General features: G+C 47.7%; 1 protein-coding gene across 1 annotated transcript in view; it reads left to right on the forward strand.

Moving 5' to 3' along the window:
- The first annotated feature begins 2,458 nt into the window (after positions 1-2,458).
- EEF2K (eukaryotic elongation factor 2 kinase) overlaps positions 2,459-23,705 on the forward strand; it is a 62,513-nt gene continuing 41,266 nt past the window's right edge. The window contains exons 1-2 of the mRNA XM_027043060.2: positions 2,459-2,847; positions 17,900-18,221. Coding sequence (XP_026898861.1) covers positions 17,976-18,221 — 246 coding nt within the window. The 5' untranslated portion in view covers positions 2,459-2,847; positions 17,900-17,975. The remainder of the gene's footprint in view (positions 2,848-17,899; positions 18,222-23,705) is intronic.

Below are 23,705 nucleotides of genomic sequence, written 5' to 3' on the forward strand. Positions count from 1 at the left end.
TTTTCCTTGAGAGCCCGGCTCAAATGCCATTTCTTCAGAGAAGCCTTTCTGAGCAGGTTTGCCTTATAATCTCTCCTTGTTGCCCATACCTCTCGCTCCTGGCACACCTGGAGGTTTATAATGGCATGATGGAATGACTATGAGAAAAATTGCCATTCTCCCATTTCTTGCCCCATTAGTTCTCTGAAGGCAGGCCTTTCCCCCAACTCCTAGCACAATACTTGGCCCACAATAGGGGCTTAATAAATTTTTGCCGTGAGAATGAATGTCCAGAAACCCTAGGCTTAAATCCTATTAGCTTAACAACTCTCTGGAAAAGAGATTCTCGTTTTTATGCTTGCTAGAAAAGATGCAGATAAGTATCTCATTGGCCTGGCTTGGGTCCCATGCTCATCCCAGAACCAATCAGTGTGGCTAAAAGGATGGAATGTGCTGATTGGCCAGGTCTTCTCGTGTGTTCACACTTGGCCCCACGTCAGTGGGAAGGGCCATCCTCACAAACTGAGAATAGGGTGAGCTGGTTTCCTGAGGACAAATCAAGATCCTCCTGCAAAGAAGGGGACTTCTGGGCAGACAAAACTTACAGAGGCTCAGAGGAGTTAAATAACTTGCCCAACACCACTCAGAGCTTTACGTAGTTAAGTAATGCAGTCTTGGTGGGGTTTTTTTTTTGTTTTTTGTCTGGTTTTGGACTTGGACAGAGTAGCTCAGACTCTGTTCCTGCCCAACGTTCCCACCGTCAGAATTTCAGGTGCAATTTTGTCTTGCCAAAAGCCAGTTTTCCCAAAACATCAAACCAAAATATCTACTGTCTCTGGTATTTTCCAAAACTTGTAGTACAGAGGCCAGAGGCTACAACACTCAGTGATAGGTTTCAAGACCATTTGATTTTATTCATCCCCCCCCCCACTACCTTATGAGATGCTGCCATATGTCATCCCCCTTCCTCAAGCCACATAAACTTGAACCTGCTCCCTACAGAGGCCATGGCACCTGGTAAGCTGAAGGCCTTTGCTCTCTCAGGGGAATCTGAATTTTCAGGGACCTTAAAAACTGAAGAGTCAAGGCTTAGGGACAGGACACTTGAGGGGCCAGTGTATACTCATGCCTGGGTCAAATCCTGGGTCTGCCATTGACTGTGTAACCTTGGGAAAGTCCTTTAACCTGTCTCAGCCTGTGTATGAAGTGGGGACAATAAGAGCATTGGGATGGTAATCAAAGAGCTGATCCTGTAAAGCAGTTACTTACCACAGTCACTTGCACAAAGTGAGTGTCCTGTAAAAATATCAGCGCCTACTACATCCCCTATATACCAAAGCAAGCGTTACAAATGACAGGTGGCTCTTGACTACAAAAACATGTTCACAAGCTAGTGTCACCCAGGGAAAGGAGCAAGAGAAAGGAGTCACTCTTCCTTAGAAAAATGTGAATATACCTACATGTATACCCAGATATCGTTGTCTGTCTCTGGTCTGCCTGCACCTGTGGTCTCTGTGTTTGCTGGGCCTCACCTGAGCAAAGACTCAGCATGCCCTCCAGCTCCTGTAATATAGATGCCCTTTGCCAAGAGGAGCCACCTTAGAAATCTCTTGGGCAGGGATGCCTGGCTGACTCAGCTGGAGGAGTGCACCACTCTTGATCTTGGGGTGGTGAGTTTGAATCCCATGTTGGGTGTTAGAGATTACTTAAATAAGTAAAACTTAAAAAAAAAAAATCTATGTAAGCCTCAGTTTTATGATCTGTGAAATAGAGCTAATGCAACCTACTCACAGGGTTGGTGTGAAACTGGAATGAGATAAATCACTCAATAAATATCACTTATTATTTGTATATCTGAAATTATATCTGAAATAAGAGCCGTGAAATTTCTAAAAGTTTATTAGAAAAGTATCTGGAAGGATATAGTATCAGCATGTTCACAGTAGTTATCACACGTTTTGTATCCTTTCTTCTTTATACCTTTCTATATTTATCTATTCATTCCACAGGTGTTTATTAAACATTTACTATATGCCGAGCCCTGAGAGTTAGGAATACGGCAATTTACTGGAATGGCCAGGAACGTCTACAGGGGATACTAATCAAATAATCACACAAATAGCTGCAATTGTCGTAAGTGCCTACGTTTTAACAAAGAAGAAATCAGGGGAAAAAACAATTTCGGATAAAAATATTTTAAGGTTACACATGGAGACTCAAACAATGAGATGGATTTCTAGTGATTTTGGAAAGGACTTCTCGAATTACCCACCGGGAGGGCGCCCCTTTCGCGGGTGGGTGCTAGGACCGCCCCCCACGTTAGGTCCGGACGCCGTGTAGTCAGCAGGCGGGGAGGCTGGCATTCAGCGCGGGTTGTGCACTGGGGCCTGGAGACTTGCGTGGCGGCTGCAGGAGCGGTGGCGGCCACCGGGGGGCGGGCACGTAAGTGCTGCGCGGTGCGCCCGCCGGGCCAGAGCCCCGCCCCTGCCCGCCGGCTGGTGCCCCAGCCCCGCTCCTGCCGGGATCCGACGTCCGTTTCCCTGCGCTGCAGCTGCCCCAGCTCCGCTGACTGTCGCCGGCGCTCCCGCCCCCGACACGCGTCCTCAGCGCCCCGGGATCGTTCCAGCGGCCCATCGCGCCCCGGGATCGTGCCGGCGGCCGCCGCGCCCCGAGATCTATCCAACCGCCCTGCGCAGCCCTCTCTGCCTCCCAGGAGCGCCTGCCGGTGCGCCCTGCTCGCCGCTCCCCGGGACTTTCGGGGGGCCCGCCCGCCCTGCACCCTGGAGCACCGGGCCGCGAGCCTCTGCCAACTCCTCTGGTTCTTCGCGGCCGTGGGCAGCGGCTGCGGTGCCTGTCCGCCCGAAGGAGGTAAGTGCTGGCCGCGTGTAGCCAGGCGGATGGGGGGCCGGGATCCGGCGCTTCAGGCCTGGCGCGCCCCGGTGCACCGGCTCCCGGAGCGCGCTGGGTCCGAGCCTGGAAGTGGGGCGGAGGCGGCGCAGAGTGTGTGAAGCGCTTCTTCTGTGGGTTCAACTCTTTGGGACTCTGTGTTTGCTTCTGTAAAAGCGGGGAGTCATGCAGATTAACGGCAGTGTCTGTTGGGAAAACACTTGGCACGCCGTCGGCAGGGAGAGGCAGTTTGGGGGCCTCCGCCCCGGGCTCCTCAGAGCCCGTAGAGGGTGGGGGCAGTGCTGCCTTCCTGTCTCCTGCGGGGGGCCCCGAGCCGCATGCCCTACCCTGGCCCCTGAACAAGAGGCCTGAATTCCTGGAACCCCGAGGACAGCGTAGACGCGCCCTTGCTGTATTGTTGACTGCGGGAGGGAGTTTGGGTGTTGGCAGGCTCCGCCGACATGTGCGCCGAGGGCCGGGCATTGATAGGCGTGTGGCGGCGCGGGGGTGGAGGCCTCTTGGGTAAGTCCCGGCCTAGATCAGCCAGCACCCGGGCGGAGGACTGAGGGGAGCCAGCCCGGCTGCGCCCCTAGTGTGACAGATGGGCCGCATGGGAAGGGCCGCTACATGTGCTGTGGGGACACTCTGGGAGCCTGACTTCTGGGCCCTTGGCCCGGGACGCTGCTTGCCTGGGGCCACAGTTTCAGCCAGGAAATGGAGTGACATAGTCCAGCCCTATGATTTTATAGAGGAGGAAACCGAAGCCCAGGGTTGTCTAACAGCCAACTAATGCGCAAAAGGGACTAAGCGCGGACCCTTAGAGCAAGCAGGTGGGAGCCAGTTGTGCCCGCTGTGTGGAGGTGCGTGGAGGGGGGGAGGTTACTGGGAGGCTTCCTGGAGGAGGTGATGTTTGAGCTGATTTGGAGAGGATGCCTGTGGAAGGAGGTAGGGTTTAGAGATAGCGTATGCACACATTCATTCCTTTGTTCATGTATTAACTCAACAAATACGATAAAGCTTGTAGACGATGTAGATTCAGGTGTGACACAGTTGGGATAGCCGTCCTCCCTCCTTTGAGTTCCCTTCTCAAAGAGGGGTTTGCAGGGGTCAGAGGAGGCAGAAAGTCAGAGCCTAACGATCACTTAAAATGGTTTCAGATTGTGTAGGATGGATTGTGTACATTCTGTGATGTACACTTTCTCTCTTTTGTGCTTTCGGTGATGGCACACTGCTTTTTGGCTGATTGAGGATGTAGCCCTGAGTTTATTTTAAACCGTTTTTAATGTGTAATATGGCAGAGATGGCGATTAGTCCCCTCTTCCAGGGGTATCACCTGACTGAATTTCCCAGGCTCCCTTACAGTTTGGTGGGCTGTGTGACTGCATTTTGGCTGATGGGATATGAGCAGAAATGGCGAGTGCCCCTCTTGAGCTTGAACCCCAAAAACCTCCCGCCCCCTCTGTCCACATTTACCAATGGATTTGGAGGGCTCTGAGGGCCTAGGAGAGGGCAGAGCTACCAGACGGGAGGAGTCTGGGCCCCTGAATGACTGTGGAGCAGAGCCCCACCCCCCCCTTTCTGCCTCCCTTGGGGGTCCATGTCTGCTGAAGGGAATGGGGTTCCAGTAAGCTCTTTGGAAGGTCTGGGGCTGTGCGTGGAGTTTGTTGGCTGTGGCCTTTGCATCCGGGCGATCTGGCTGGGCTGTTTCCCTGGGGAAGGGCGTCCTTAAGGCCTTTTTTTCTCACACTGGTCAGATTCCCCAAAGAAGTCTTGTCCAGTCTTTGGCAGGATTGACAGCCAGTTGCCGGGACACGGAGAACATTGTGGGCGAAAATGGAAGGTCAACGGCAGAAACTTGGATTTGTTCAAGCTCCTTCTCTAGGAATCACTCTTTCTGACCCAGTTCTTAAAGCTGAAGCAGAAAAAAAATTGGTGGTTGGGACTATATCCAAAGTAATGGCGGCTGGCTGGACTGATTAAAAAATAAAAGTTTTGTGTTGGAGAGATCAGTTCTGCTGACCAAGAAGCTGTAGACTGTTGCCTTAGTAAACTGAGAATATTCTAGAAGAAGGTGATTATGGTGGCCACCACAGGATGAAAGCGTTTTTTGTTTTGTTTTTGAGAGAGAGAGAGAGGAGAGCATGTGAGTGGGGGAGAGGGACAGTGGGGGGGGGGGGAGAGAGAGAGAGAGAGAGAGAGAGAGAGAGAGAGAGAGAGAGAGAATCTTAAGCAGGCTCCATGCTCAGCATGGAGCCCGATGTGGGGCTTGATCCCACGACGCTGGGATCATGACCTGAGCCAGAATCAAGAGTCAGAAACTCAACCAACTGAGCCACCCAGGTGCCCCTAAAGTGCCTTGGGTATTTGAATGTTGCTGGATTGAACCCTTGTAGACAAGACTGATGGGCACAAGCAGAAGGCTCTGAACAAAGGAACCAGCGAGTTACTAACATGCTGATGATAAAATAGGAGATGACGGTCTCTGGGTCCCCAAAACCCTAGGGCTGGGAACACCCAGAGAAGCATTTCAAATGGCTAGAAAGTCAGAGGGGTGGACAAGTGTTCAGATCTTCAGCTGTGACACTTTCTCGCCCTAGCAAGGACTCCACAGGTGGAGTCAGCTGCAGAGAATTTCTCTAGGCCATTGGTTCTGGAACTTAACTGCACATTATCAGAACCACCTGGTGAGCTTGTTTAAACACAGATTGCTGGGCCCACCTCCAGAGTTTACTTCAGTGGGACTGGAGTGAGGCCCGAGAATTGGAAAATACCATGTTCTGCTGCTGCTGCTACTGGTGGTCCCATGACCGCACTTTTAGAAGGACTGATTTAGCAAGTGATGGCGAGTAAAAGCCCTGGATTCAGCCCACACTGTCTTCACACCCAACTATCCCACTTTCTAGCCATGTGATTTTGGGGAAGGCACTTAACCTCTCTGTTCCTCAGTTTCCTTGTCTGTAGGATGAAGCTAATAGTGCCTACCTCCTGGGCTTCAGGGGAGGCTCCCTGGAGGAGGCGGCATCTAAACTGAGACCTGAAGGATGAGCAGAACAGTTGGCCAGGGGTTGGGTAGGGAGGGCAGGCCTGGCTGTGTGCCTGTGTCCTCCAGGGAACTGAGAGGAACTATGGTGTAAGTGCTTTGTAAGTGACACCGAAATGCTGCAAATCTGTTCTGTGCTACGTGTCTCAGGGCAGGATTGCAGTTGAGGGAGAATTGACCAGGTTGTGGAAAATGGGCTGCCTGGAAGCAGCGCCAGTTACTCCTGCCCACATTCCATTGGCCCGAATGCAGTCACATGGCCCCACCTAGATGCACAGGATGCTGGGAAATGTAGTCCGTGGTGGGGGAGGGGAGCACAAATCTGTGGTGGAGAGCTAGCTGTCTATGCCACAGCAGCTTTTTATGACCCTTGGCCACCTCTCTTACCTCTCCTTCTCTGCTTACTCTGCTCCGCTTTGTAGGATGAGTGAATTTTACAGATGAGGAAGCTGAGGTTCAGAGAGGTTAAGTAATTTGCCTAATGTCACTCAGCTAGTAGTGGCAGAGACAGGACTTGAACCCAGGTCTATTTGTCCTCGAAGCCTGTTGGTCCAGATCATAGTCCTGGGTGCTTTTTAAGGGCCTCCCTATGATCCAGGTTTTCCTAATCAGGATCTCAGCCATGTCTCAAGCTAACTAAGCCCCAGATGCCTTGTAATTATAATGGCATAGTCCCTCCACTCCACGCCTACACTGCCCATGATGTCCATAGAGCTTGCCATCTTTTCTCTAATTACTCATTCACGCAACATGCATTTACATAGAACCTGCTGTGTGCCAGGCATTGTGCTCTTGGCTCGGAGCTGGCGACGAATAAGACACAGCCCCTTTTGTTCCAAACGTTCACATGGTTTGGCCACTGAGAGGCTATGTAAACACAGAGTTCCCCTGAGAAGTGAGACACGCTGGATCCCTGGTCTGACCCGCCAGGAGTACAGAGTGTCCCGGGTACATGAGAAGGGTGCCCAGCAAATGATTAAAAATTAAATTCAAGCTCTCTTGTGCATTTTGTAAACCGAAGCTATAATGACAATATTATGTGCTTTGTATTCTAAAATGTGTTTTTCTGATTTTTAAAACAATAAAATTGCCTTTGCTCCATGACAGTTTTATATGCACAAAGCACAGTGTATGTGCCACAGTGATCTTTTTATGAGCCTCGGAGCAAACGTTGACTTCTCTCCTTGGGTTCAGCCGCGGGGTGCTGTTCTCATCAGTGAGTAAGTTTATTTCTTCAGTTCAAAAGAAACACCAGGACCGGTATGCATGGAGATCTGCTTTTAAAGAGGAGAGGAGGGGGAGTGGGTCAGGGGAAGCTCCTAGAGCTTCCCCCAGAATCTTTCTAAAGTGGGGTTTCTCGGAACTATTAACATTCTGAGCTGAATACTTCTGGGTTGTGGGGCCTGTGCTGTGCACTGTAGAGTGTCTAGCAGCATCCCTGGTGCACTCGGTACACTATTCACTAGATAACCAGGTGTACTCGGAGGGTTGTGACAACCAAAAACGTCTCCAGACGTTGCCAAAATGTCTCCTGAAGCGGCAAAAGTGCCCCAGTGTTTAGGGCCACTGTTCTAGGCTACATTTGTTTTCCATTGCTCCTATAGCAAATCACCACACGCTTAACACAAATTTCTTATGGTTCTGGAGGTCAGAAGTTCAAAAGTCAAGGGGCACATGGGTGGCTCACTCAGTCGGTTGACTGTCTGACTTTGGTTCAGGGCGTGATCTCACGGTTTGTGAGTTTGAGCCCCGCGTTGGGCTCGCTGCTGTCAGCACAGAGCCTGCTTCAGATCCTCTGCTTCCCCCTCTGCTCCTCCTGTACTCACGCTCTCTCTCTCAAAAATAAAAATAAAACATTACAAAAAAGTTCAAGGGGCACCTGGGTGGCTCAGTTGGTTAAGCGGCCGACTTCAGTTCAGGTCATGATCTCGCGGTTCATGAGTTCAAGCCGTGCTTTGGGCTCGGTGCTGACAGCTCAGAGCCTGGAGCCTGCTTTGGATTCTGTGTCTCCTTCTTTCTCTGCCCCTCCCCTGCTTGCTCTCTGTCTGTCTGTCTGTCTCTCTCTCTCTCTCTCTCTCTCAACAATAATAAACATAAAAAAATTTTTTTTTCATGTTCAAAAGTCGAGGGCTCAGTTCCTTCTGGAGACTCTAGGAGAAATCTATTTCCCTGCCTTTTCCAGCTTCTAGGGACCGACTGCATTTCTTGGCTTGTGGTCCCATTCTCCATGTTCAAAGCCAGCTGCATGGCATCTTCAAATCTTTCTCTAGGACCCCTGCTTCCATTATCATGTCTCTTTAGCTCTGACCCTCCTGCCTCCTTTTTATAAGGACCCTTGTGATTATATACAGTACATTGGATTTTCCAGGAGAATCTCTCCATCTCAAGATCACATTCCCAGGGTGACTTTTACCATGTAAGGGAGCATAGTCACAGATACTGGAGATTAGGATGTGGACATCTTTTGGAGGGCCAGTTTCTGCTCACCACATAGAATGTTCAGCCTCTGGGTATAATGGAAATGCTTCTGGAGAGCCTGGCAGGAGCGAAGTGACTTAGGGAGTGGGGCTTGGGGGGTGGTCACAATAACAGCCAGTACTTTTGAGCTCCAGTTCTCTGTCAGGCATCACATGCCGGATCTCACTGATTCCTCAAACATCTCCAGGGGTCCGTACTGTTGGTCCTCTGTTTCACAGATGAGGACACCACCTAGGGGAGACTTTCTAGAAGGAGTAAAAATTTGAGCTGGATTTTGAAGGGAACCAAGGGGTTTGGCAGCAGGTAGGAGAGGCGTTTCAGAAAGAGGGCCCGTGGGGTGCCAGGGGCAGGGAGGTGGGAACTTGGTGTGAATGGTTCTTCAGGGCAGGGCAGGTGGGTGTAGACATCTGCAAATCAGTCCTTTTATCCTGACATTCTCATATAAACTCTCTCATTTTTCCACAATAGTTTAAATATTTTTTTCATGAGCACCTACCACATGCTGGGGTTATAGACATTAATAAGACACCAACATGAGCTCGTCACCTCTGTTACTATCCCCACCCTCAGTAAATAAATAAAACCCAGCCCAGAAAGGTATTTGATTAGCACCATTGAGTCCTGCCAGGGCCAGGTGCTGTGGGGGACACAGACTCCAGGAAGGCTCAGCTTACCCTTAGGACAGCACTTTGGCTCCTAATGGGGAAGCTGGGATTCAAACCAGGCCCTGCAGCTGCAGAGCACAGCTTCTCAGCCCCTATTTTGGCTTTGATTTTTATTAAATTTTTCCACCAGATTTATCGAGATATAATTGACAAATAAAAACTACATATTAAACGTGTCCAACATGACGGCTTGGTATACATATGCGTTGTGAAATGATTACCACAGTGAACCTAATTAACATATTTATCGACTCACATAGTTACCTAAGTTTTTTATGTTTGTATGAGAATAATTAAGATCTTTTCTCCGGGCACCTGGCTGGCTCAGTCTGAAGAGCATGGGACTCTTGATCTCCAGGTCTTGAGTTCAAGCCCCACTTTGGGTGTAGAGATACTTACATAAACTTTAGAAAAATCTATTCTCTCAGTGAATTTCCAGTATACAGTAGAGTATTACTAACTATAGTCGCCGAGCTGTACATTACATTCCCAGGACTTACTCATCTTGCACAACTGAAACTTTGTACCCTTTGACCAACATCTTTCTATTTCCTCCACCTCCCAGCCCTGGACAACTACCATCTGACTTTCTGTTTTTATGACTTTGGTGTCTTTGGGGGTGTTTTTGTTTTGTTTTGTTTTCTTTTTCGTGAGATCACAAAATGTTTGTCTCCTATGTCTGGCATATTTCACTGAACATAAAGTCCTCCAGGTTCATTCATGTTTTTGCAAATGGCAGGATTGCTTTCCTTTTTTTAAGACTGTATAACATTCCATTGTATATGTACGCCAGATTTTCTTTATCCATTCATCCATCTCTTAGGTGGTTTCCATACGTTGACTATTGTAAATAATGCTGCAGTGAACATGAGAGTGCAGATGTGTCTTCAAGATAGTTTTTCCTTTCTGGTTTGAAGGAAACTGAGGACTCCTGCTACAGCCCAAGATACCCTTGGAACAAGCCGGGGGTGCAGCCCAGGGCATCCTGCCCCTGCTCACCCCTCCTCCCCAAGGTACCCCATCGCAAGCAGGCTGTCACTTCTTTGCCCAGCAGTTCCCGTCATTGCCAGATAAGAGTCCATGTTGAGTACATAGCGTGGCACCTGGGACACCGGAAGCTGTCTACGTGTGTTACTTATCTATCTCATTTCAGTAAAAATTACGCATCTTCCATAGGAACGAAAGTATCTTCCTCTTTCTCACCACTCATTTGCAGCACAAAAGCCACATCTTAGCTTATCTCCCTTGGTGAGATGAACTCATGCTAACCTGTAAGAAACCCATAGCTCCTTCTGCTTGGTGGAATAAGACAGCATTCTTGGCATGAGATCTAAAGGAACCAGGAGAGGACCTGCCGGTCTGGGGGTGGTGGAGTGTGGAAGGGAAGTGGGAAGTTCAAGGGAAGCTCAAGTCTCATTTATCACACCAGGAAATCAATATATAAGGACCCAAAGTAGGCAAAGTAAGAAATGGCAGAGAAACCATGTTATTTAGGGATGTGGCAGTATCTACCTGAAGTAACATCTAGAATAATTGGAAGTGGTTGCCTCTGAAGGTGGGAAGCAGGGCTGCCCTGTCCTCTTGCAAAGGTTGTAAACTAAAGTTGAGCAGTACCCCACCTGTACGGTCATACACCATGGACTCAATAGGAAAATGCCGTTATTTTTAACCATGGGCTTTACTGAAACTTTTTTAATTATAAGAAATAATACACAGTGGCTCTAAGTGCTGGCTGGGTTTTGGACTCTTCATAATGCAGGTGAGAAAAACCTGTGTATAATCAGCTAAGTCATCCCCAGACCCCCTAAAAAGAGGCAGTGTCAGGCATGTTTGGATTCATGGTCTCAAATGATATCACCACTATTTGTTTTTCTCTAAATCTCTTGTTCTGCTTTCTGCCAATCGTCACCTTTGTTCTCTGGTGGCCTCAGCCCCTGTCTCTGATTCACATCCTACACAAACGGATGACCTTCTCTAGTCTCTCAGACTAAAACCCCTGGCTTACCTGGGATTGGGCCAGATTGGTTAGCTTGAGTCACATGCTCACCTGTGAGCCAATCACTGTGGCCAGGTGCCTGAATGCTGTGATTGGTTTAGACCTGGGTCATGTGACACACCCTGTTGCCTGATGGTGCATCTCCAATCACAGAACAATGGCGGGGGGGGGGGGGGGGGGGGGAAGAGGGACAGATCCTGGAACAGAAACAGGTGTGTGACCCAAGGTGGCCCCCAAGTCACCCTGTTCGCGGCGGTGCAATTGACGACCCGGTGGGTTCTGCCGTGCTGGGCATGTGGTAGTGTGTGTGCGCTGGCCACATCACGTGGACAATATCGGCTCTGGGATGCTGACTCCTGGGAGTGGCCGGCAGTTTACTTCTACAGGTAGCGAGGCAGCCCTGGGCGGGGGGCGGGAAGGGAACCCCAAGGAAGACCAGAGGTCACTGTGGCCTGGCCCACAGGCCTTGACCTGGACATTGCAAACATTGTTTTCTGTCCCAGCCACTGCCAGAGGAACCTTTTATAGCGAGACCCAGTAAGAGCAGTGATTCTCTGGCCAGAGTCTAAAATAGCCTGTTCCCCGAGGACCCCTGAAGAAGCTTGGCTTGGCTGCTAACCAGGTATCCAGGTTACCAGCGTGGCTGGGACCCAAGGTTCAGCCCCCTTTATTTAGGAAAATAAAAATGATGACGATGATAATAGTTCTGTATCTTAGTGCTTGCTCTGTGTGAGTGCTGTGAGGTTAACGGTGAGAATATTGCCTCCTGCATTATCACAAGGAAGCTAAGGCTTGAGAGGTAATGTTACACAGCTAGTAAGAGGCAGAGTGGGGGCTTGAAGTTGGGTCTGACTCAGAATTCCACCCAACTACCTCTCTATACAAGTATTTTCCCAGGGTGTGTCAGGGACTCGGAGGGGAAGATGTGGGTTCCAGAGCAAGGGCAAAGGAAACCTTTCAGAAAATCCTGATGTCTTAGCTGGGGTGCTGCTGTGTGGGCCAAGGGAAGTCCAAGTCGGATGGAGATTCCTGGGAGGCCGGGGCTCTGGCTGGTGTTGGAACAGGCATCGTGGGGCTGAGTTATGGGCCATTGAGGGCTCCTTGCCTGCCTAGGGGAATCCGGCAGCCTCCAGGGCCCAGTCTTCCTGGGCGAATGTGGGAGTAGTTGCCAAGTCTGGACTCTGGACTAAGGCCTTGGTTTTCCCAGGCTGATCCTATCCAGGCCTTGACTTGTTGTAAGAGATGTGATGTGACTTTTTGGGGGAGAGATGGGGTTACTGGACTAGATAGAATTAGCAAGTAGTATGGGGGTGGATTATAGTAGATATTATAAGTTGAGATAGTCAAGTCTGAAGATTGTGAGTCCAGGGCTGTTATACTGGCCAATGATGGAAGATAATGCTGCCCCAGGCTCCCTCTGTCTCATGGCTCTGCCATCCACAGCATATGGTTTCTTCTTCTTGGTTAAATATAGCTGCTTGAGTTCCAGCCATCACACCTCCATTCCAGCCAGCAGGAAGGAGGAAGAGTCCAAAAGGGCACACTCCCTCCCTTTAAAAACTCTTCCCTAAAGTTGAAAACAGCCCTTCTGTTTATATCCGCTTGGCCAGAACTTGGACACATGGTCACACCTAACTGCAAAGGAATCTGGGAAGGAAACTGGGAAGGAATCTGGGAAGGAAACTGCAAAGGAATCATGGTCACACCTAACTGCAAAGGACCTTATTTTGAGTGGCCATGTGTTTAGCCAAAAAACCAGTGGTTGTTATTAAGAAGGAGAGAACAGCTGTTGGGGGACAGTTCGCAGGCACTGTCACAGCTGCCTTAAGAGCAAATTTATGACAACGGAAAAACCATAAAACATCCTCGCTCAGTTCTGGAATACGCATCACGTGCCTGCTGAGTGCAAGGCACTGTGCCAGGCAGGGTCGCAGCTGCTTGTCTGCAGCTCCTTTTGTTTCCCAGGGTCAAGGAGAATGTCGGGTCTGTGGCTCTGGTCATAATTACCCTGTGAACTGGCTCTGGAACGTCAGGCCACTTCCCCTCCCTCAGCTCCCCTCACGAATGGGGATGTCAGCGAGCTGAATTAGTTTAGTCCAGGTCATCAGCAGCACAGCTGGGATTTGTACCTGCGAGCAGGCTCTTAGCCCCTGGACTACACTGCCTGGAAGCCTGTGGGCTGAAGCTGAGGTTCTGGCCCCTCCCCAGCACCATCCCAGCCCTCAGAGGCCAGTGACCGGGCTGGGTCCCCTGGCAGCCCCAGACACCACGCTGCCTTGGTCAGCAGAGGTTCTGGCCAAGGGCTGACGGGGCAGAGCAGGCGCTGGGACTGGGAGCGGCCGAGAGGGGGAGGAGTGGGCCCAGGGCCCAGGGCAGGTTTTGGTAACCAACAGGGTCAGGTGGTTCAGGCATTGGCTCTTGACCGTGACTGTGTCCTGCCCACAGGGTAAGAAACAACTCTGCAGTAGACACCTGGGGCGGCCGATTTTCAAGAAATCCCTGTGGGTGGTGCCTTAAGGGAAAAGAATGAGAAGGAAGTAAAGCAAAACAAAAATGAGTGGAGTAGAAAATAGCAGAGCACGTTGTACAAAGTGAAGCTAAGTACAGTTTCCTCACATTTTAATTTGCATTTTGTGTGTACCAAGTTAGGATACAAGTATATTCCCTGCTATGATAGCTGTTAAGAAAGTGCCAGAGCCTCAGCTCTAGGAGGCTGCCTGCAGATGGAAGGAGCCATTAGATTGATCTAAAAAAGTATTACCTTGATCTAAAAAATTTTTAAAAGTGTTTTCGTTTATTTATTATTTTATATTGAAAGCAACTCAGCTTGTGAAAAGTTAACACAGTGTAGAAGTGTACAAAGTTCTTTTTTTTTTTTTTTTACAGATTTATTTTGAGAGCGTTTGTGTGTGTGCACAAGTGGGGGAGGGGTGGGGAGAGAGAGAGAGAGAGGTTGGTTGAGGGAGAATCCCAACCAAGCAGGCTCCACACTCAGTGTAGAGCCCATTGTAGGGCTCAATCCCACAACCCTGGGATCATGACCTGAGTCAGAATCAAGAGTCAACCACTAAACTGACAGAACCACCCAGGCACCTCTGTACAAAGTTCTTCAAAGTTCCCACCACCCCCACCTTCCAGCTTCCATTATCACTGCCATCCCTGTGTTGGTAGAGCTCCTAGGGGTCCTTGAGGGAAGTCTCAACCCATCTACAAATGTCCTTTTTCTTTTCACCATAATAGACCTGATGTTCTTCAACTTGTTTTTATTTAAAAAAAAAAAATTTTTTTTAATGTTTATTTATTTAAAAAATTTTTTTTTCAACGTTTTTTATTTATTTTTGGGACAGAGAGAGACAGAGCATGAACGGGGGAGGGGCAGAGAGAGAGGGAGACACAGAATCGGAAACAGGTTCCAGGCTCCGAGCCATCAGTCCAGAGCCCGACGCGGGGCTCGAACTCGCGGACGGCAAGATTGTAACCTGAGCCGAAGTCGGCCGCTCATCCGACTGAGCCACCCAGGCACCCCTCAACTTGCTTTTTAAATGTGACAGTTTTGTGGGGTGCCTGGCTGGCTCAGTCAGTAGAGCGTGTGACTCTTGACCTCGGGGTTGTGAGTTGGAACCCCACATTGGGTGTAAAGATTACTTGAAAGTAAAATCTTAAAAAACATAAGTGTCACAGTTTTTTCTGACTTTTTTTTAACCTTAGCTTTATTAAAATATAATTCTCAAACCTTATAATCTATCCATGTAAAGTACAATTCAACGGTTTTTAATATATTGGCAGTCATGCAATCAAGACACAGTTTTAGAACATTTTCACCAACTCCAAAGAAACACGTTAGCAATTGTTCCCCATTTCCCGCCCCCGCAACTCTCCCCTCCCCCATCCATAGGCAATCACTCATGTACTTTCCATCTGTATAGATTTGCCTTCTCTGGGTATTTCGTGTAAATGGATTCATTCAATACATGGTCTTTTGTGGTTAGATTCTCTCACTTAGCATAATGCTTTTAAGGTTCACCCTGTGTCAGTCCTTCCTTTTTGTGACTATTATAGCATTCCATTGTATGGATATGCCACATTTTGTTTATCCATTCATTAGCTGATGGGCATTTGGGTTTGTTTCCCCATTTGGCTATTACAGATAACACTTCTATGAACATATGTGTACAAGTTTTTATGTGAATGTTTTCATTTCCCTTGGACGTGTACCCAGGAGTGGAATTGCTGGATCATATGGTAATTCTGTGGTTAACTTTTTGAGGAACTGTCAGACTGTTTTCCAAAGTGGTTGCACCATTTTACATTCCTACCAACAGTGTATGAGAGTTTCAATTTCTCCGTACCCTTGCCAACATTTGTTATTTATTGGGTTTTAAAAAATTGATCCCTCCTAGTGGGTGGCTTTGACTTGCATTTGCCTAATGGCTAATGATGTTGAGCCTGTTTCACGGGCTTACTGGTCGCGAGTATATCTTGTTTCGAGTAATGTCTGTTAAAATTCATTCAAGCCCTTTGCCCATTTTTTATTTGGGTTATTTGTTATTTTATTGTTCAGTTGTATAATATTTATTTTGAGAGAAAGAGAATGTGGGAGAAGAGCAGAGAGAGATGGAGAGAGAATCCCAAGCAGGATCCATACTGTCAGGGCAGAGCCCGACACGTGGCTCGATCTCACGAACTGTGAGATCATAACCTGAGCCAAAATCAAGAGTTGGACACTCAACTGACTGAGCCACCCAGGCGTCCCACAAATGTTTAGTATTGATGGTGCCTAATTTATCTGTTCTTTTGTTGCTCGTGCTGTTGGTGTCATATCTAAGAAGGCTTTGCCTAACCCACATCACAAGATTTTCTCCCATATTGTTTTCTAAGGGTTAAGTAATGTCGTAGCTTTTATATTTAAGTCTTTGATCTATTTTTAGTTATTTCCCATGATGGGTGTAAGGAAGGGGGTCAATTTCATTCTTTTGCCACGTATATTCACTTGTCCCAGCGCCATTTGTTGAAAAGATTATTCTTTCCGCATTGAATGGTCTTGGCTCCCTTGTCAAAATCAATGATTCTAAATGTGAGCGCTCATTTCCAGACTCTCAAATCTATTCCATTGATCTGTGTCTATCCTTACACCAATACCGACTGTCTTGATTACCGCAGCTACTGTAGCAAGTTTTGAACTCAGGAAGTGTGACTCCTTCAACCTTGTTCCTCTTTTCTGAAGACTGTTTTGGCAATTTTGGGACCCTTGAATTTCCATATGAACTTTAGGACCCATTTGTTAATTTGTTCAAAGAAGCCACTAGGATTTTGATAGTGATTGGTTTGAGTCTGTAGATCAATTTGGGGAGTATGGGCATCTTAGCAATATTAAATCATCCTCTGATCTGTGAACACAGAATATCTTCCCATTTTTTTAGGTCTTTAATTTCTTTCAACATGCTGTGTTTCTCAGTGTATGAGTCATGTACTTCTTTTATTAAATTTATTCCCAAGTATTCTTTTTGAAGTTCTTAATAGGTGAGCTTGTTTTCTTAATTTCATTTTTGAATTTTTCATTCCTAATGTGTAGAAATACTATTGATTTTTGTATCCTACAATCTTGCTGAACTTTTTTTTTATTGTTTTTGCATGTCTGCATGTATCTAGAGTTTCCCCTTTCTTCTAACAGTCACACAGCAGTTCATGGTATATAGAAAACTCTAATTAATTTGACATGCTTCCACTGGTGGACATTGTGGGCTGTTACCGTTTTTTTGCTGTTACTGATTATGCTAAAGAGAACATTGTTTAGGGCACACAACCATTCTGGGGGCATGTATTGAGTGCCCACTCTCTGCCAGGTACTCTTTGAGGCACTGGGGATACAGACAGTAAAAAAGTAAAGGAGGTTTCAGCTTGGGAATATCTCTGTGATGAGAATAAAGCAGATGTGCTAAGGAGTAACTGGATATGTATATGAGAGGAGTTCTTTGAATTGAGGGGCTGGAGAATATTTCTCTAGAGAGGCGACTATTGAGCTAGGATCCAACTGATGAGAAAGAACCCACTGTTGGAAGGTTGGGAAGATTGTTCCAGGCACAGGGAATAGCAAGTACAAAGGCCCTGGGGTAGAAATGGGCTCCCTGTGTTCACCAAACAGAAAGCAAGCCAGTGGGCCTTGGAGAGCTGCCAAGGCCAGAGGATAAGTGGGCAGAGGCCAGACTAAGGTTGGCCTTGTAGCCTTAAAAGCCGTTTATGTTTTTTTTCAATTTTTAAAAAATGTTTATTTATTTATTTACTTACTTACTTACTTATTTATTTATTTACTTATATATTTAGAGAGGGAGAGACAGAGCATGAGCAGGGGAGGGGCAGAGAGAGAGGGAGACACAGAATCCGAAGCAGGCTCCAGGCTCTGAGCTGTCAGCACAGAGCCCGATGCGGTGCTCGAACTCACAAACCGTGAGATCATGACCTGAGCCGTAGTCAGACGTTCAGCTGACTGAGCCACCCAGGCGCCCCAGTCATTTACATTTTATTAATAATGGGGAGAGAAGCTCCCAGAGGGTGTTAAGCAGGGGAATGATTTAATCTACTTTATGTTCTAAAACGATCGCTCTAGTTGCTTAAGAAGCATTTATTTTCCCTGCCTTATTTCAAACACAGAGTTCTTCGAAGTGGAATTACTGGGTTGACGGGTTTGTACATTAAAAATGTTCTTAGATGCCGCCTGCCAGGTGCCTCCCCAAAAGATAGCTGTAGTTTTCACTCCGAGGGTGCCAGCTCTTTGTCACCAGGGGCATTCGCAGTAAGGTGCACAGCGAGTTCTGACTCCCTGGACCCCGGCACCCATTGTCTTGCTTCCCTTTGCAGGACCCACACTGCTGCATTTACACTATAACTCTGGCTGTGCCGCCCACCCCTTGGGTAACACGGGCATCCCAGGAAGATGGCAGACGAAGACCTCATTTTTCGCCTGGAAGGTGTTGATGGCGGCCAGACCCCCCGGGCTGGTCACGACGGTGATTCCGAGGCAGACAGCGACAATGAGGAAAGTTACTTCATCTGCCCCATCACTGATGACCCTAGGTCACACCAGAATGTCAATTCCAAAGTTAATAACTACTACAGCAACCTAACGAAGAGCGAGCAGTATGGCTCCAGTGGGTCCCCTGCAAGCTCCTTCCACTTTAAGGTGAGTGGACCGCCCACTCCACCCCGGCCCACCTGCCGCAAGGGATGGGGAAGTGGGGTCACTGACTGGGGTCGTCTCTGTGTTTCCCTCCCCTGGGCAGCACTCTGAGCCCTGGAGATTGGCAGATATGCCTGTAAGGCTGGGAGGTTTTTGTTGGCTTAAAACAAGTCTCATTACTTTAGAGGTGTTTTTCTAAAAAAAAAAAAACACATTTTTTTTAATGTTTATTTATTTTTGAGAGAGAGAGAGACAGAATATGAGTGGGGGAGGGGCAGAGAGAGAGGGAGACACAGAATCTGAAACAGGCTCCAGGCTCTGAGCCGTCAGCACAGAGCCTGATGCGGGGCTCGAACTCACGAACCGTGAGATCATGACCTGAGCTAAAGTCGGACGCTCAACCGACTGAGCCACCCAGGTGCCCCTAGAGAGGTGTTTTTCAAATAGCTGCTTCGGACCCACTGCTGGGTCATGAAAACCTTGACCAACTTTTAAAAAATTGCAACAGAAGAGAATAGACCAGGACATCCTGGAGACCAGTGCAAATTGTAAAGATCTTATTTTTTGGTACCTATGCTCACACATGTTCACATGTGTAGATGTGGTGACCCAGTTGGTTGTTGTCGGCCAGGCTCTAATCATGTAAATATTTGCATTTCATCCCTGATGTGTGTATATGTGGGTCCAGGTACCTGATGTAAAATGTAGTTCTTCATGTTGGTTGTAGTAAAAAAAAAGCCACTGCCTTAATATAACACTGTATGTTAACTATACTGGAATTAAAATAAAAATCTTAATAAAATTTTTTTTAAAAACCATGCTTGGGGTTAGGCAACCTTTTGGATTGAGGAAAAGTGTACTTACTTTGTTCAGGATTTGTCTTCATGCCAGGGCAAAGCTGGTCTAAAGGGGTAGGGGAAAGATGAACATCATCGGGCTTTTGTATAATAACTGGTGATGAAAAAAATTTCATTTTATTAGTTAGTAATCTCTATGCCCAATGTGGGGCTCAAACTCATGACCCAGAGGGGTGCCTGGATGGCTCAGTTGGTATAATGTCCCACTTCGGCTGAGGTCATGATCTCATGGTTTGTGGGTTCGAGCCCCATATCAGTCTCTGTGCTGACAGCTTGGAGCCTGGCGCCTGCTTCAGATTCTGTGTCTCCCTCTCTCTCTGCTCCTCCCCTGCTCGGGCTCTGTCTTTCAGAAACGAATAAACGTTAAAAAAAAATTTCAAACTCATGACCCTGCGATCAAGAGTCACATGCTCTCCCAGCTGAGCCAGTCAGGCGCCACCCCCCCCAAATTTTAAATGCAATAATGTTATCCTGATTTAATTTAATGCCCACCAACAGAAGTTATCTGTTAGTACCATAAGCAAAATGCGAATTACCACTTTGGGATTTAGAATTGGAGTCATTCTTCTGTAACTTCAAAATTAATCTGTTTTTAGAAAATTAATGATTCTAGGGGCTCCTGGGTGGCTCAGTCAGCTGAACAATCTGACTCTTGATTTTGGCTCATGTCATGATCCCAGGGTCATGGGATTGAGCCCCACCTCGGGCTCTGTACCGAACATGGAGCCTGCTTAAGATTCTTTCTCTCTGCCCCTCTCCCCTGCTCATGCTCTCTTAAAAAAAAATTAATAATTCTAGTTCTTGGACAGTTGGATTTTTTTTTTCCTATCGGGGCCAGAGTTCTAGCTTAAGTCTCTGTGGGACAGGCAGCTCCAGAAATAGCCCTGTGGGTCCCCTCTGAGGTTGGGGGCCCCTGAGGGGTCAGACTGAGGCTTGCCCTGCTTTTCCCGTACCGAGCCAGCCTCTGAAACTCAGACCCAGCCCCGTGGAGGGCAGCACAGGGAGGGCAGGAGAGCAGTCTGGCACTCCTGTCTGTTCACTGTGGGTCACGGAGGCTTGAGGAAACACGGATCCCTGAGGAATCCTGTACCACATGTGAGGGAATCTGGGAACCAGCGGGGGCTGCAGGGCTCAGGGCTTGTGAATCAGAAACCAGCTCATGCCAGCTGAAGGGAGGAAGGGTATCCATTATAACAGTCCAGGAGTATTTCTGGGGACCCAGGGAGAGAAGTAATGTCTGGTCTCTCAGGGCACAGGTCTAGGAACCAGGAGATAGCAGGACTGTCTCTCCCTGTCTCTCTTTCCCTATCCTTTATTCTTCTCTGCCTCATTCTAGACAGTGGGAAGATAGACCCCTATGGCCCCAGTGTCCCCTCATTACAGATGGAGCCATGTGCAAAGACAGACTTGACCTTCTCTGTCCCAATTGCAAGGGGCAAATATCTGTTTGGCCCAGCCTGGGTCAGGCATTCTCTCTCTCTGACTCAGTCATTTCTGTCCAGTGCATGGGATTGAGGGGTGGGGGGGGGGTGTCGCACAAGAGGGGACTGCCTCAGGGAAGGAGGATCCTGGTGGCTTCTTTGGGGGGCAGACCTGGCAGCTGACCCCATGAGCCCAGTTGAGGCTTTTGGGAAGACACTGAGAGAGCCCAGGAACTGAAAGGCCTCAGACACAGACGGCCAGTCCCTGACCACAAAATGTAGTATGGTAAAGCCTTTATAAAGGAAGCACAGACGGGAGGTTTGTCTGTCTGTCCGTGGCTTTAGGATGTGAGCCTCATGAGGGCAGGGCACTGTGGCATTTATCACTCATCCCCAGTACCTGGGGCCATCCTCTGCACACAGTAAGTACTTGCTTCAGAATTGGGCAGGGGGGACGGGTGGGAGACTACTCAACTGACTTCACTGTGGGTGCCCTCTTGATAAAGGACAGTATTTATGTAAAACATAAACCCCTGTGGGCCACTTGACAATAGTCCTTAAAATAAAAAATATACCTCAGATGGCAATTCAATCTCTGGAGACTCTTCCTCAGCCCAAGTGTTCCCACTGGGGTACTGTTGGCATTGGGGGAAGGACAATTCTTTGTTGGGTGGGACTGTCCATTCTGTTATAGGTTATTCAGCAGGTCTGACCCCTGCCCACTAAGAGCTGCATTTCCCCCCTGTTCCTTACGACAATCCAAAATGTTTCCCATTATGTGTTTGCAAAGCCCATATGGGAGGATACCCACTTCAGTTTAGAACCAGTATAGAAGAGGGACGCTTGGGTAGCTCAGTCAGAGAAGCATCTGACTCTTGGTTTTGGCTCAGGTCATGATTTCAGTTTCATGAGTTTGAGCCCCGCTTCAGGCTCTGCACTGACCATTCGGAGCCTGCTTGGGATTCTCTCTCTGCCCTTCCCCCACTTGTACTGTCTCTGTCTGTCTGCCTCTCTCTCTCAAACAATAAAAAAATAAAAAAAAACAGTATAGAAGTATTTGTACAAGTGTTCAAGTTTACATATTCAAAGATGTTGCAGTATTGTTTGTAATAAAGAAAAAATGGACATAGCTCAGAGGTCTATCAAGAGGGGCTTATTTAAATGATAAACCATGGTCCTAAGAGAATAGTGTATTTACATTAAAACAAAGATGATGTTTATATGTAATTTGACTTGAAAACTGTGCCAAGATGTATATATATATATATATATTTGGAGGGAAAATCCATGAAAAGCAGAGGGATAGTAATGGGTCCATAATTAGCACAAAAAATGTTAGCTATTTTTATTTTTATACACTGTTACGTAAAAAAGCAAGCTGAAATACAATACAATCTCACATTTATCCAAAAAACTATACACACATCTTAGTATTTGCATCACAAAAACTGCTGGAGGAATTTGCACCCAACGGTTAATGGTGATTCTCTCTGGGGGAGAGGATGCCACTGTGGGAGACTTTATGTTATATATATTTTTAAACATTTGGGACTTTTTTTTAATGTTTATTTTTGAGAGAGAGAGAGCGAGCGAGCACAAGGGGGAGGGGCAGAGAGTGGGGGGAGAGAGAGAATCCCCAACAGGCTCTGTGCTGTCAGCACAGAGCCCGATGCGGGGCTTGAACCCATGAGCTATAAGATCATTACCTGAGCCAAAATCAAGAGTCAGAAACTTAACCGACTGAGCCACACAGGCACCCCAAACACTTGGAATGTTTAAACCACACATATGTATTACTGTGTGCAGAAGAAGGTGTTTTTAGAAGAAAAATAAAGCAAAACACCCAGTTCACCTTCCCTCCCTCAAACAAAGTAATAAATAGCCTCTCCTTAAAACTTCTACGAGGCATAGTTCAAAATCCTCACCGAGGATGGGAGTGCTTGTGGTCCCCAGGGACCCTTCTGGGCTCTGTTCACCCCGCACTTCTGACTGCTCCTGGAATAGGCTTCCCTTTTCACGCCTCGGCCTGAAACCTCTTTAAACTGATGGTTGATCCGGTCTGTTAAAATGATTGTCCTGGCTCCCTCAGGATGTGTGGTTTAAGACACCCTGCCCTGGCTATCTCTTGTGCATTCCCTGGGGATCATAGGAGACCTCTGTGTGTGTCTGTTATCCTCTGAGTCAGCTGCTGCCTCCAAGGCTAGGGACTGTGTCTCATTGCACTTCCCATTCCCTATACTTGGTAGAATGACCATTTATGGACAAGACTGTGCCCCTTCGTTGCCCACCGTCCTAGGTAACTGAAAGCAGGCTCTGTGGTGTTCCTGTGGTCTGTGGCAGCTTCAGAGGGGGACAGCAGCTCAGTTTTCCAAACTTCACTCTCCTCAAAGCTAATGTGTTTTTTGTTTACTGTTGACATGGCAACCTGGCTTGTTCAACCAAAATGGCCACCTGGAGTTCCTCCAGAGAGGCACCACCCTGGCAGGTACCGGGCATGTATTGTGAACAGTCCAGTTCTGTCACTGCCTTCTGCCTAGTTCCCCGGAGGGGGGGGGGGGGGGGGTTGGGGGGATGGTGGCGAAATCTTTCAGGGGGCCACCCTGTTGATAGAATATCAGGCAGCCAAGCAAGGATATTTATAGAGTTTACTATAACATGGGAAAGTGCTTCTGCTCTGGAGTTAAATTTAAATAGCAGAATATAGAGTACAGTTATAGCTTTGTTAAAACACACTTGCACGTGCATGCACACACATACACACACAGAACAAAAGCGTGGAAGGAAGTATATCAACACACCAGCCGGGATTGCCTTTGGATACTAGGAGTTATTGTATTTCCTTTCTACTGCTCTGTCATTTCTCCACTTTCTAGAATAAGCATATGTGTTTTTAATTTTTTAGTAAAGTGGGAAATTTGATTTTAAGAAATTGTTCTCCTGGTCTGGGAGTATCTTGGGGATCAGTCTATATCAGCACATATAGATCACCTCTTTTTTTTTTTTTAAGTGAATTATGTTCCATCACATGATGTGCATGGATTTATTTAGCCACTCCGCCTCTTGGGGACACTTTCATTATCCGCCCCCACCCCCCCCCCCCGCTCTTTTTTTTGCTTACAAACAGTGCTGTAATAAATCTCCCTGTATGTATAGCTAAGCAAACTTTAAAATGCATATATTTCAGCGGTGCCTGGGTGGCTCAGTAGGTT

The sequence above is a fragment of the Acinonyx jubatus genome, chromosome E3 (genome assembly GCF_027475565.1).
Source record: "Acinonyx jubatus isolate Ajub_Pintada_27869175 chromosome E3, VMU_Ajub_asm_v1.0, whole genome shotgun sequence".
Classification (NCBI taxonomy): Eukaryota; Metazoa; Chordata; class Mammalia; order Carnivora; family Felidae; genus Acinonyx; species Acinonyx jubatus.